The 13808-nt window shown below is 52.9% G+C and overlaps 3 protein-coding genes across 4 annotated transcripts in view; 2 read left to right on the plus strand and 1 right to left on the minus strand.

Annotated features, from left to right (window-relative positions):
• RBBP5 (RB binding protein 5, histone lysine methyltransferase complex subunit) overlaps window positions 1-2292 on the plus strand; it is a 36904-nt gene extending 34612 nt beyond the window's left edge. Inside the window, exon 14 of one of the 2 annotated variants that reach the window (XM_080824182.1) lies at window positions 207-2292. In XM_080824182.1, the coding sequence (XP_080680308.1) occupies window positions 207-235 (29 nt within the window). In that variant the 3' untranslated portion in view covers window positions 236-2292. The remainder of the gene's footprint in view (window positions 1-206) is intronic. The other variant, XM_080824183.1, reaches the window with a different exon arrangement.
• Window positions 2293-3779: 1487 nt separating this feature from the next.
• TMEM81 (transmembrane protein 81) lies at window positions 3780-4628 on the plus strand (the record flags this gene model as incomplete). Its single annotated transcript, XM_080824475.1, has 1 exon — window positions 3780-4628. One exon carries the CDS (start codon window positions 3780-3782, stop codon window positions 4626-4628), a length of 849 nt encoding a protein of 282 aa, XP_080680601.1.
• A 6884-nt stretch (window positions 4629-11512) lies between these two features.
• The window catches only part of CNTN2 (contactin 2), a gene marked incomplete at its 5' end in the record, with an annotated part of 30271 nt that continues 27975 nt past the window's right edge, over window positions 11513-13808 (minus strand). The window contains 2 exon segments of the mRNA XM_080825196.1: window positions 11513-12832; window positions 13271-13439. Of these exon segments, the coding sequence (XP_080681322.1) occupies window positions 12723-12832; window positions 13271-13439 (279 nt within the window). The 3' untranslated portion in view covers window positions 11513-12722.

Here is a 13808-nt window from a genome sequence, read left to right on the forward strand (position 1 = left end):
GTGCTAGGATGGGGGTTTGGGATATGGATTATTTGTTGCTTCAGTAAAGAGTAAATGAGAGTTGAGTTGGTTTTAACGTAAAGGGGGCGTTCTTAGCCCACGTGTGCTTGTTGGGCATCATCCAGCATCCGTCAGTGTTTCTGTTCTTGCCCGCTGTTGGTCCAAGTTGATGCTAAAAGACGTCTTTTTGTGTCTCCTCTCTTTAGCAGGGGGAGCGATCTCAGAACTGTTATGAAGACGCTTGAAGTGCTTCGTTCTTCCCCACTTTGCCATCATGTGGCCTCTGGACACTCTGGTCAGTCATTTGAGATTGACTTTAATTTAAAACAAAGGCCTCTGCCTCCAACCCAGGAGGTGCAAGGAGGGAATCGTATATTTGAATGAAGTGAATTATGGAAGAAGAGTACGCAGCCCTCCCCTTCAAGCATAAGTCCACATAGGCTCTCAGGAATGAGGATTTGTGAAGACGTCACCAGGAGTTTGGACTCATTCAAACTTCAATGCTTAGTTATGTTGCTGGAGAAAAGAGACCAGTTTTGCTCCTCTAACTATTGTGCCCAGGATCATTTTGACCTGACATTTCCTATCCTATTTGCCTTCCGTCCTCCGTGCATGTCCTCAAGTGACTAATTCTCATCTGAAGTTTTGCTGCCGGTATCCTAGAGAAACTTCTGTTGCATATTCTGTCTTCCATTTTTGAACTTAACTCTCTCACCAGATACCCTCCTGTATTTCCCTACTGTGTACGGAGGCTAGGCAGAAAGGAAAGTGCTCGAAAGCTTTCAAGTTTTCGGAAAGGGAAGAAAGATGAGAAAGACCCCGTCTTCTTAACATACCCCAGTTTGCTCAAGAAGCTGGGCTGTAAGAGGGTCGAGGTTTTTCTCTGTTTTCCTTTCACGGCATGTTTTCCTCCGGTAGTAGTTCATTCTCAGTAATCATGGTTTCCAAAGAGCGCTGGTTTCGTCCATCCGCAGCAAGGAATCATTAGTAGTTCATGTTGCTTCACCTGTGCTGGCGTCCAGAGAGGGAGACAACCTGAGGTGTGTCTCCACAAGCTGCTTTTTTATTGGGGTGGGGGAAATCTCCATGAGGACGGAAGTCAAACCATCCAGAATCAAAGCAGCAGCAACACAGTTCAAATCAAAGATCAAGGAAAAATTGTTTTTTATCATTGCGTGTGGATCTCTGTCCCTTCCTTTCAGTCGGGACAATGTCCCCTTGTATCCCCACTCCTTCTCTGTATGACATGTTTTCAGTCTCTTCCTTTCTGTGAAAGGTCGCTTAGCTTTTAAAAATTTTTTTTTTTTTACTTTCTGCTTCTTGCTTTTGCTGTTTTTTATATACAAGGTAGCAGATTGGATGGACGAGTACATGAGGTTCTCCGAAATTCTCGGAGAACCCAGATCCCAGGTGTGCAGGGGGTTCTCTGCAGAGAGCTCTGAGCCTGACCCAGCGGTCATTGTGGCTATTGTCGTGGCTGTGGTCGCGGCATCCTCTGAGGAGCATTTCTGTGCTCTGCTCTGTGTGAGTCCTCCTGCAGCCAGTGCCCCTGTGGGCTGCCCCACGAGGTGATTACTTTTTGGATTTTAGGAGAGCGATCAAAGTAGACTTACATCAGGAAGAGCCTCTTCCTCCTGCTCCATGTTTTAGAACCAGAATATTCAGTAGTTGAAGTCAGAGCTCCCTGCTAGTCGGTTTCAAAATGCCTGTATTTTTAGCTGCCACTGCTTTTTCCCTCCCATGCTCTTATTGTGAATTTCATTTCTTACTTCCCAGCAGACCAGTGGTTGAGATTGGCAGGTGGCTCACTGGACATGTTTTTTGTTTTGCAAACATTGTTTCCATTCCATCTCTGTCTGTGCACCATGAGCTCCAGCTTGCACAAGCTCTATGGTACAGAGGGTCTCTGCCTAGCTTCCGTGGGCAGGGTAGCTTGGTGTCCTCTGCTTGTGCGTGCGCTGGGAGGTTTCTACTACGTCCGCCTCCTAAACTGGCTACTGAGAAAATGGGCTTCAGCCCTGTCGGATGGTCTCTGGCAGCAATTCCTAATAATTATTTATGCTTTTGGAATTTTTTTTCGGCTCCTGAAACTTTCTGTCTAGTTTGATTTTTCTCAGTCTGTACAATATGTGCATATTCTCTTCTCTTTTGTTATTCCTTCCCTCCTACCCCACCCCCCACCCCGCCATTTCGTTTTTTAATGTTCCATAGTTTTGTACAAGAGGAGACTTAGCCTTGGGTTACTTCTTGCTGAAGCTTTAATGCTTTGTAAATAAAATTGGATGTTTATTAAAGAACAGGTGTGGATGTTGGTTTGTGGACGCTGCTTCTGAAACTCAGTAGCCCCTTTGAGTTGCAGGACAGGAAATCCCGTTTACTGTGCTGATGTTAGATCTTTCTGTGCAGAGATGCAGACCCGGGAGGGGTAGGGGGTGCTTGGGGAGTGTAGAGTTTTGCCTCTGGACAAGATTATAAATAAATGATTCAAGCAAAGAGTTGGTGTTAAATCACAGAGATCATCTAGGAATGTTCTCTCTCTAAATTCTTAACTCCATTAGTGTGTGTAAGTACACAGTAGAGGCCACGGAGCTGGGGGAAATGCATGCGAGGGCATTCCTCTCTTCCAAGGACCTTCCTTAAAGTGTAAGTACTGTTAAATTCTTCTGTATTTGACTTTTTTCCCCCTAGATTAAATTACTTTCAAACTCATAAAGTCTATTTAAATCTTTGGTTTTAATCATTGTCACATCTGAGTGTCTACCACTCAGTTTTGATTTGGTTTGCTCTGAGCCTAAGAATAGTCTTTGAGGTCATAGCTGTTTCATAGCAACCTTGACCCAAGTGAATGATGGGCTCCTGTGTTCTGTGGAGGTAAGGGAGTAGGCCAAGAGGTGGGTAGGATTATGTATCCCCTCCCCCCAAAAATACCTTCAGCGCCCTTGTGAAGGAAGTGTCTAGAATGGGGGGAGGGGCTGTATTCGGTATTGTCCCTCTTGCCCATAAACATTCGGATTCTAAAAGGGCATCTTGGTCCTTGTTTCCGTGAATTTTCATTTCTATTTAAAATTCCTTACCCATGAACAGAGTTTCACACTTTACCAAGTGTTTTCATGTACAGTTTATCATTTATTGCCCAAAGTGACCCCCATGAAGTAGCCAAGGCGGTCTTAATTTACAAAGGAGAAGATAGAAATTCGGGAAGGATCAATCACTTGCTTGCCTCCCAGTCCAGAGTTCTTAATCCTTTTTTACAGAAGGTTTAGGAGCCTTTAAAGTCAATAATAACTTAATGCAAGGTAATCCTCTTTTATTTATTTTTTTAGACCTGGTATTTGATTTCTGGGTCAGATTTAACTGGGGTTTCGAAGCTCTTTAATTTGGATCCCATGTTCGGAGAGGAGGGGTGGGTGAGGAAGAGTAGCTTCGCAATGCATTCGAAGTAACTTGGACATTCACTTCAGAAGTGAAGTCTCTTTGTCTTTGTCTTCCCAAGAGGGTGGGTTTACGTTCATGGTAAGGGCGTGGACAGAATGAAGACTGGAGAGGTGGTCACCGGCGAGCAAGAGCTAGTAAAGCAGCAACGTGGTGACTTTTTCCTCTGCCTTGTGGCCTCGCCTGTTCGTAAGGATTGGACCTGTGTCGATCGAGTCGCAGGGTGTCCTTGACCACGGGTGCAGCCCATCTTTTGACACTGAGGGAGATCCTGCGTCAAAAGAATGCAGTGATGATGTAGAGGATTCGCCGGGAACAGCTCGGGTGCCGGCTGACAGTGGGGAGACATGAGGACCTCGGCCGCTGGTTTCCTCCTTGGGAGCCTGGTGTTAGCCTTTGGTCTGCCTTTGGTGGTGACTTCACCGAAAACACTGGCCATCCCAAAGAAACTGCAGCAAGCCGTGGGGAGGGTTATTGTCAATGCTACGACCTGCACGGTCACCTGTGGCCTTGGCTATAAGGAAGAGACGGTCTGCGAGGTGGGCCCTGATGGCGTGAGGAGGAAGTGTGTGTCCCAGCGCTTGGAGTGTCTGATGAACTGGGTCTGTGGGATGCTCCACTTCACCGTCCTCAGAGGGAAGGCGTTCGAGCTGAGCTGCCTGAGTTCAGACATCCTGCAGGTGGGGAAGGAGGCTTTCCGGTTCACCTGGAGGCTGGCTCGAGGCATCATCTCAACTGACGATGAAATCTTCAAACCTTTCCGGGCCAGCTCGCACTTGGTGAAGTTTGAGTCTATTCAGGAGTATGACTCTGGGACGTACCGGTGCGATGTGCAGCTGTTAAAGAACTTGAAATTTGTCAAGAGGCTCTATTTCGGGCTGCGGGTCCTTCCCTCTCACTTGGTGAACCTGAATTTCCATCAGTCCCTTACCGAGAATCAGAAGTTGGTCGATCAGGGCCTGGAAATGAATCTGGACAACAGTTCTAAGCCTCAGCACCCACCGTGGGAAAAGAAGGTGGCCATAGCCTTGGGAATAGGAATCGCCAGTGGAGTGGTTGGTGGCGTGTTGGTGGTCATTGCCCTGGGCAGAGGGCTGAGGCTGATGCATAGCAGTGACGGCCTCGAGGCCTTCAAAGCCTTCCTCTGGAAAGGCTGGCTGCCCAGGAACCCGGACCAGTTTAGGAAGCCAGGCTAGCTTTTTCAAGGAGTATCTGGCGGTCTGACTGTGGCCTGGCTAGGAGGCAGGGCTTCCACTGCCCAAAGAGTGGGGCACCTGGAGAGGGGCAACGTCATGGGAGTGCGCTGGGCAACACTCCAGATGGATCTCTTCCTGATCTTCTGCCCCTAGGCCCCCAAGAAGCATAATCCTAGGCACCGCCGCTGCTCCTGGGGAGAGTTCTGGCTTCCAGGCTTGCATTCATTACTTCTTACAGCTTGACGCCTCTCCACCTCCGTCCCTTCTGAGCAGTATAATCTTGTAGAAGGACACGTTAATAGCTTTCCTAGTGGAAACCTTTTTCTCTTCTTCAATAAAAATCATTCACAGTAGCTGCATGCGGACCTCACCTTCTCTGTTCTTTAGTTAAAAATCTCTCCCAACTGTTTACGTGGCCCCTGATCAGTCCAGCTTTCCTTTTCCTCCGACTTCTCAGAACAGACATTGCCCACATTGCTTTGTGGAAGGACATATGCCCTCGTGTGGCAGAGCCAAGGCATCTGACCTGGGCATGTTAACGGTCACTGAATGTTTTTAAGTTGCCCCTTCTGTACTCCCTGGGCGAACCGTCTGTGTTCAGCGTTAAGCTGATTCCTGGCGGAGCACTGGATTCTCCGTCCAGTAGCTTTCCCCCGACGGTTCCTCAACTTGCTCCCCACTCCTCAGTGCCCACAAGTGTGTGTTCCTAGAGAAGTCAAGTGTGTTGGTTTCTTAGAGCCACCAAGGCCACCAAAGGAAGGACTAAGACCTTCCTACCTCCATAGGAAATCAATCCCAAGACCCACAGAGGCCATTCAGACTGTGTGAGATAATCGGCTTGTGGGGTTGTCGGGGCAAAGCCTTTTGGCCACCAGCTGAGCTAATTCTGAGAGAATTGGAGCATTTCTTCCCCCTCACTTTCCTCCGGCTGCACACGTGGCAGTGTCTTCTCTAGCTGTGTGTCTGAGTCACCCCGGGTGAGCTTTTGAAGAATGAGATGCCTGAACCCCAATTCCAAGGATGCTAATAGGATCACTTTGAATTAAGACTGATGGCTGTCTGTTGGTCTACTGTTAAATATAATTTCAAGGGTGCGTGACTGGCTCAGTCAGCGGAGTTTGCGACTCTTCATCTCAGGATTCTGAGTTCGGTCCCCCATGTTGGGCATAGAGCTTAATTTTAAAAAAAGTTAAAATAGGGGCGCCTGGGTGGTTCAGTGGGTTAAAGCCTCTGCCTTCAGCTCAGGTCATGACCTCAGGGTCCTGGGATGGAGTCCTGCATCCGGCTCTCTGCTCAACAGGGAGCCTGCTTCCCCCTCTCTCTGCCTGCCACTCTGCCTACTTGTGATCTCTGTCTGTCAAATAAATAAATCTTAAAAAAAAAAGTTAAAATAATTTCAACCCCATAGAGAAGTGGAAAGAAAAATTTGATGTCAACCCATAGATTGATTCTCTACTTAAATTCACCAATTGTGAATGTTTTTCTACATTTATCTGACTTTACTGATGCTGACTTTACTGAACCACTTGTGAGTTAGTCCCAGACTTTGTGACCCTTTACTCCGAAATCATATATGCGTCTGCTAACAAAGACGTTCTCCTATGGGACTACCGTGTCTCCATCCCACCTGAGAAAATTAACAGTCCCCTAGTCTTATGTGTGGTTGATACTTCATCTTCCTGGCTTCTGAAATCTTAGAGCCTTTTAATTGTTGATCCAGGATCAAGGGAAGCTTCACATACCACGTTTGGTGGTTTCTCTTAAGTCTTATTTTACAAGAGACCACGTGCATTTTGTTGTTCATGACATTGATTTTATTGAAGAGTCAAGCTGGTTGTCTTGGGTAGCGACCCACCATCCAGGTTCGTCATTGTCGCATGATTATGTTCCTGAGGAACAGATCCTCCACAGTTTGACCACAGCGCCCCACAGATGGTGTGTGCTCCCTGCATCGCCTCAGGCACCCGGTGTCGGGCTGGCTCCCTCCTGATAAGAGTGGTGATTTGGTTAAGGTGCCGACTGCCAGGTCTCTCCAAAGGTGTATATTTTTTCCTCTTGTAATTAGTCATTTGTTGGGGGGGGGGTACTTTGTGATATTCCTAATAATCACTAATGCCTTAGGATCTGTTCATGATCTTGTGTATTGCCTGCGGGGGGCTGTAGAATGGCGACGCTAATGTGCCCTGCTCTGGGCATTAGCCTGCGTCTTTTCTGTAAAAGAGCCTCCCTTATTTGTGTGATCTCCATGGATTATCTTTTTCAGCAAATCATGTATAATCCATGCCTGTTGTCCTACATTTGATGCTGAAATCGTCTCCAGTTTGGGCGGTAGGAGCCCTTCAAGCTAGCTCTTCTTGTCCTTCCACTGTGGCCCCGGTTGACCTGGAGCATGTCCTTGCTTTCTAGAACAAGACATCTCACATCCACATCGGGACTTTGTGTCCTCCAAACCCAAACCTGTGGTTTCTCCAAGGGCTTCTGGTTCCCTTTTTAGTGTGGGGAGTAGCGTTCGGAAGGCGAGGTCTGGGTGCTGAGTGTGCTCACTGCCCCCCGGGGAGTCATACTGTAGGCCCTTTCAGTGTCCCAGATCCACATAAATCCGCTCAAAGCATCTCTGTGTTTCAGAAGCTCTGGAGGTAATTCTGCTAGAGAGTGGAGAGGGAAGACCACTGGCCTCGGCCCATGCGTAGTTTACAATTAACGACTGATCTTATATTTTCCACACATTCTTTCCCCCATTCTCTCCAGCTCAGAAGGGTTGGGTTTCAGCAGGCCCGGATTCTGGGCCCAGTTCTGCTGTTGACCGCGTAGCGGAGCAGGCAGACTGGCCCCCGTGAATGGGAGGGTCCGATGGGAGCGGTGCTGTGCCTGGAAGGGTGCTGCATGCTGTGAGGGACCAGACAGGAGGGGGCAGAGGTCACCAAGGACCTCAGTGCAGCGCCGGGCGCTTTGCTCAAGCACGCGGGAGAGTGCTTACTAGTCTTGATGATAAAACAGTATCTTTGATCTAATGAACTCAGTGCAGTGTGGCTGGGGAGGGAGGAGGACTGAAGGGGGCAGTTCCTCATTTTCCAGCTGAAGAGCCCGACCCACGAGGAGCCAAGGAGCTGGTCTGATATCTGGTGCAAGCCGGCAGGGACGCATGGGACGGGAGACTGTGCAGCTCTGGGCTCACAGCCCTCTGTCCTGGGGGCTCGTAAATTTTGACTCTCAGAATGTGAAGGGATTGAACAGGAAAGGGGGAAAATAAAAACCAAACCCTCTGTCCGATGTGTCAGTAAAGACAAGAACTCCGTTCAGTTCATTGAATTCTGGGTCTGCCTCTGGAGGGAGGGTCGAGGACATGCTGAGTAAAATTTGGGTTCTAGACTGGCCAGTGCTCCCAAGGGGGAAGGGATTAGCCTATTGTCTGCTACCCGAGCCGCCCCCACCCTGGGGGGCTCCCCGTGGGCCTGGGCAGCTGCTGCTGAGCACCGAGGGGCAGGGGCTCTGCTCGCCTTCATTGCCGTCCTCCCGGACATGGAGCCCTGCCCGCTCTGCTCCAAAGAGCTCGAACACTCACAGGGCTGTGTGCACATGTGTCACTGTGCACGAATGTCCTCGATGAATGTTTGTTGAATGCAGGAGAGGACACTGCAGCTATCAAATGGGAGTAGGAATTCCCATCCTGGCTGCTGAGAGCGGAGACAAGAGGCACCTTCTTGCTAGGTGGGGGTCATTGTGTGCCCGCGGGAGGAAGGCTTCCCTTTGGTACCATTGAGTCACGGCTGTCAGATGTCTTAACAACCAGGGAAACCTGAAGAGGTGCTGTCCCACGAGCACCGTTTACGCCCCGGTGGCGGGTGAAGGCAGCGTGGGCTGGTGCAACGCCTGCTTCCGTCCTGCGTGGCCCACCTTACACTCCCTTGGCCTCGGGCTTCCCCCTCCCAGGCCGGCACGACGCAGCAGGGGACCGTGGCTGGGACTTCCTTGGAGCTGACCATGTGAAGGGGGCGGGCATCGGCCACAGCCTGGGTTAGAGAACAGGATGGGCCGTGGGCTCTAGCCGGACGATAAAGACCCACGCGCGGCAGGAGCCGGCCGCCCCAGCACGCTGAGAAATCACCTTTATTTAAGCACTGCCGCTACCAGAGTCAATAAATAACTACCGTCACAACAAGTACGAGAGAGGCAAACAACAGGCTGGCCGAAGTGGTTCCTGTCTAAGAAAGACGGGGTCCGGTCAGGGGGGTCTGATGGAGCCCTAGCCCTCGCCCAGCCGTGAGCCTAATTCTGCAGGCCCTGGATGGGGTTGGGTAAGTTGGAGTCTGGGTGCCAAGCCAGGGTGTACCCCATCGAAGGGCGCTAGGCTCCCTGGGGCTCGGGGCAGTTCTCTGGCCTATTTTTCCTCCCTGCTCTAGTTTCCCTTTACTATCCTGCCTTCTCAAAGCCTACGACCCTATATACAGCTACCGGACACCTCTTTCCATGGAGCTTCTAGAAGTCCCTTACAATTGCCCACCTAATCCCTCACACCCCTCCAGGAGCCTCTCCGGCAACCTCGTTCATCCCACGACAACACCCAGCTTAGGTCTGACCTGGGGAAACAGGGCACCACACCTGGGCCTCGGGAACCAGGTTTGAGGCTAACGCTCGCCTGCCAGTGCTAGCCCGCCCCTCCGGTTGGCGGTCACATTCTGAGCCAGGAATAGAAAAGAGAGTCCTCTAGGTGGGGAGGAGATGAAGGGAGTGAAACATCCTTAGCCAGCTGGGATTTTTGCCTTGAGGAGCCTCCGTGGCCCCTGGGGCTGCTGAGAAACGACGTTTGCCACGAAGGAATGCCCGAGGTGAGCCTCCTCACTTCCGTGACGGTGACTGGGGTCATTACCCCCCGGGACGGGGCCGAAGCGGGACCGAGCGCCAAGACTCTTCCTGAGCTGACCTCAGAATCGTGGTCCTGGAAGGACGCTCAAGGGCATCCGCTCACCCTCCAGACTTCAGCGGGTCCAGACCCCAGATCAACAGCTGTCAGAATTCCCCAGTGTTTCCCTAGAAAAGGAAGCAGCCTCTCCATCCCTCACCCTGGGCTCTCATTACAGCCGCTCTTCCTGATGTCTGACCTCAGAGTCTCCTGTTACTTCTATCAGAACAAAAAGAGCCCCTCCTGGTGGCCTTTTCTGTTCCCTGGCCCATCTCTGTCATTTGGCGGCCTGAATGGAAGTGGATAACCTGACCTTGCTGGCCCCCAAGCCCCAAGCAGAAGAGGGTGATACATCGAGACTGTTAGAGCAACGAGGACCAAGTAGCCAAGACCAGGGGGCAGAGGGCCCTGTAGGCTGAGCCCGAACGTATGCAGAACGGAGAGACTGTCCCCCACGGCCCTGAGGCTGTCTGCAGGCTGTCTCTGTCCCTAGTCCTCAAGGCACTTACTGGCCACTAAGCTGTGCAGGACAGTACTTGTCTGTGGCTCTCCCTGTTGTCGCCTCCTCCCGGGCTTGGTGAGTGGAAGAGGAGAGATCCAGAATCAAGTACTGACCACAGCAGGCGCGAGACTCAGCCCGAGCGAGCAGAGAAGGTGGAAATCAGAGCCCCCCTCCCCGGGCAGGCAGGGGCTCTTCTGTATAAAGCCACCTCAGCCGAGGACTGTTCTGTTTTATACACTTGCATGACCTCCAGTCACCCTCTGTCTCACTGGACCTGCATCCGTCCCCCGCCTGACGCCTGAGGCTGCAGGCGCATGAGTTTCGGCGCAGCTCTGCACACCCCTGGCAAGTTCTGGGCTGAGATTTCTAGTTAAAAGCCCTTGCTAGTTTTCCAGTCTGCTCTCCTCTCCTTTGCCAAGGGGCCTCATTAGAACGAAGGTTCTTTCTTGCCAGTGTCTTTTGCCTCAAGCAAGCTCAGGAATGTCAGCGTCCCGCTCCCTGGTGAGGCCCTGTGCCGGCTCAGCCTTCCCGCCCCGACATCTACACATCCCGTCCTCCTGCTTTCCCTGCCACAGCCCCAGGCAGTGAGGGAACACTCAGCTAAGCCTCAGAGGAAGGCTGATCTTTACCCTCAGCATCCCCTTTCTGATGGAACTGGGGACCAGGAAGGGGTCTCTGTGTTCAGAGGGTGGTCACTTAGCTGAGCCCCCAGGACCTCGCCTGGGGAGGGGGCAGGAGGACGGGAGCAGGTGCGGAGGGTTTGGTCAGTGGCTCAGGAGCTCCAGGCCCTGGCCAGGGGCGGAATGGTGGGTGCAGCGGTAGCCCGGAGAAGGGGTGTGAGCTAACATTTTTAAAAAATCGTAGCGGGTAAACATCAACAGAAACCTGCCCAGGAAAATAGAGCAGGACTTAAAAGTTAAAAACCCATAACAAAATAGAGCTCTAACTGTAAACTACAGAAGCCAGGCTCTGGGGTCCTCCAGGGGCCTGTCCCTTATGAGATGCTGTTCCGCTACTCCCGGATGTGAAGGGCCACCTGTTAGAGCGTGGGCTTTGGAGGTTTCCTGGTTGTGCCATCGCTGCTGCCTGGATTTGGGGAATCCCTGTCCTTGGCTTTGGCCCCTTTACTTGGAGCAACGGTAAAGGCAGCAGGAGGCTTCAAGCCAGCACCGCATGTCCAGGGCCTGGCAGAAGCTTGGCCTAGAAGGCGAAGGACCATTGCCTCCTGGCGAAGGACCCAGCCATGCCGGTCACCCTACGATCACCCACCTGGACCTCCTCATAGTTCCCTGCCCTTCTGAAGACCTTCTTAACCAGGCCGTAGCCATTCAGAGCTGCCCCCTTCCTCTGGACAGACAGCTCGGAATAGGAAGGTAGGACAGGCTGTGTGACCTTGGGAGGTCCCTCACTCTTCCGTTTCCTCCTATGTAAAGTGAGGGGCTGGGGCAGGTCTAGCTTGAAAGCCCCCTCCAGCTCTGATGTCCCGTGATTGGGAATGGACCCAGAGCGCGTGATTTATTAATGCCTTTTTCTCCTGGGGAAATGCAAAAGAGCAGTCGGAGGCAGCCGGGGGTCAGGTCTGGCCAGGTGGCCCAGGGCATCCCTGGGAGCAGGCAGGGCTGCAGGTATCCTTTGCCCTTCTGGGAAGACTCCCGACTGCAGAACGCACAGAACAGATGCCACCTTCCTCTCCCAGGCTTGCGAGTGTCGGTGCTGGAGAGTGGCGGCCCGGGGCCTGCAGGCCGAGCAGGAGGAAGAGGGTGGGCGCGTGAGCCCTGTCTCCCGGCTCCTGCCCACCCCCTGCAGGGGCCGTGCAGGATGGGTCTTGGTGGAGTGGGGGACCTCCCCAAGATAAGCCCTTTAGTCACTCGGCCACCAGTGGTGGCTTCTGTCACTCTGGGGGTGACAGGGTCAGATTGGCAGTGTTGGCTAAGACAGCAGCGTCACCTGCCTTGGGACTGTGCCTCAGGCCAAGTCTGGTGCCCCTTTCTACCCGGTGTCCCAGCTTCTCAACCCCTTTGAGCTCCCACCCTCGGCAGTCTGGAGGACCCTTCCCCAGAGCTGCAGGGTCTCAGGCTCCTGGCCTTGGACTTTGGGGCACTGGTTTTCAGCCACCTGGGTATGTGGCAGGGGCCCCTAGGGGCATGGAGGACAATGTCAGGGTCCAGCTGTGCAGCCCCTTGGGAAAGTAGGGAAGTTCTTGGTCCTGGGTCTGGCTCTATCCTTATACTGAGGGACATTCATGTTTATGTTTCATCCTACTGTGGCCCATTGGTGTCTTCCCACTGGGCCAGGCACTCTGCTCAGGCGGCGGAGTCCATCTGCGGGACAGGAGCACCATCTTCCCCAATGTGCCGATACGTGGTTTCAAACCCCCTTCTTCCCATGGGCCTGTTCCTTCTGTCCAGGCGCTCCAGAGGGCCCAGGCGTAGGGTTCAGTATCATCATGGAAGTTACTGCCTGGTGTCTTTTGATTTAAAGAAAAAAAATCCTTGCACGGGTTCTATCCTGCGGCAGAATATGAAATATTCTACCTCTTACATAAAAGGGCACTGTTTAAAGTAGGTACTGAAAGCCAGCCATTTTCAGGCACAGTGTTGGGCCACCTTGGCATCAGGAAGGGCCAGGGCCAGCTGGCTGTGTCTGTCAGAGGCGGGGATCCGGCTGTGGCGGAGACGGAGGGGTGCCAAGATCAGAGCTCCAGGTAGCCTACGAGGATCAGCATCGCCATCGACGAGGAAAGGATGGTGCCGGGATGCGGGGTTGGGCTGATTGCAGAGTTCTCCACCATCATGCTTGTGCCTGAAACCAGCAGGTGGAAAAGTGGGGCTGTGTCCGCTGGGCTTGGGGCCAGCCTGTCCCTGCCCCGCCCCCAGGACAGGATCCAAACCTTGGCTAAGGAGACTCGGGGAAGGTGGCTTCAGGGCTGGGAGGTGTTCCCAGCCCTACTCCTACGGCATTTTGTAAGACCTTTGCTTCTGCTGTCTCAAGACTGGTCCTGTACCCGGTGAAGGGAGCTCACTCCTCCCTGGCCCTCAGGGACATGGGGGGGGGGTGGGGTGGGAGGGGGTGGCGGCGAGCACAGTGCTAGGACTCAGTTACAGTCGGTTCCTGCCCACCTTTCCCTGTGCCCTGGGGGTCTGGCTGAGTTGGGGTTGGTTTGGGTGGGAATGGTTCCTTCATCAGGCATCTGCATGGACCCTGATTCTCCTGGGGGATAGGGTGGGGGAGAGACAGCACCTCCATTCCTCACGATGTGGACTTCCGCTGGGATCCCGTCCCCTCCAGGCCCTGTGGTCCGAATCTGCACCAGGGCATGGCCGATGTCTTCCGGAACGGCAATGTCTATCCAGTTCCTGCTGGTGACGTGGAGCGCGGGAGTCGGGTGTAAGTCGTTCTGGTACAGCATCTGTGGGGAGGAGGGCAGCCAAGGTAGAGCTTGCTCACACCGGCTGGTTCTTCTCTCTTCCCCAGCTCTGGGCACCGGGACGTGCCCATTCGGTGCTGGTCCTCACCCTTCCCATTGCCCGCTGACCGGGAGCAGGCCCTTAAACTCCTCATTGGTGGGAGAATAGCTTGCAAGAAGCTGAGCCATCTTTGCAGACTCCTTACGGCTGGAAGGACCCTCAGACTTCACCTAGTCCCCTCGAGCCCTGCCTTCCCGCCCTCCTCCCTTCAGCCCCTTTCTTCTGTCTCTGCTACAAGCTATCCGTATCGGGGCGCCTGGGTGGCTCAGCGGGTTAAAGCCTCTGCCTTCGGCTCAGGTCATGATCCCAGG

This window comes from Martes martes (genome assembly GCF_963455335.1).
Source record: "Martes martes genome assembly, chromosome: 15".
Classification (NCBI taxonomy): Eukaryota; Metazoa; Chordata; class Mammalia; order Carnivora; family Mustelidae; genus Martes; species Martes martes.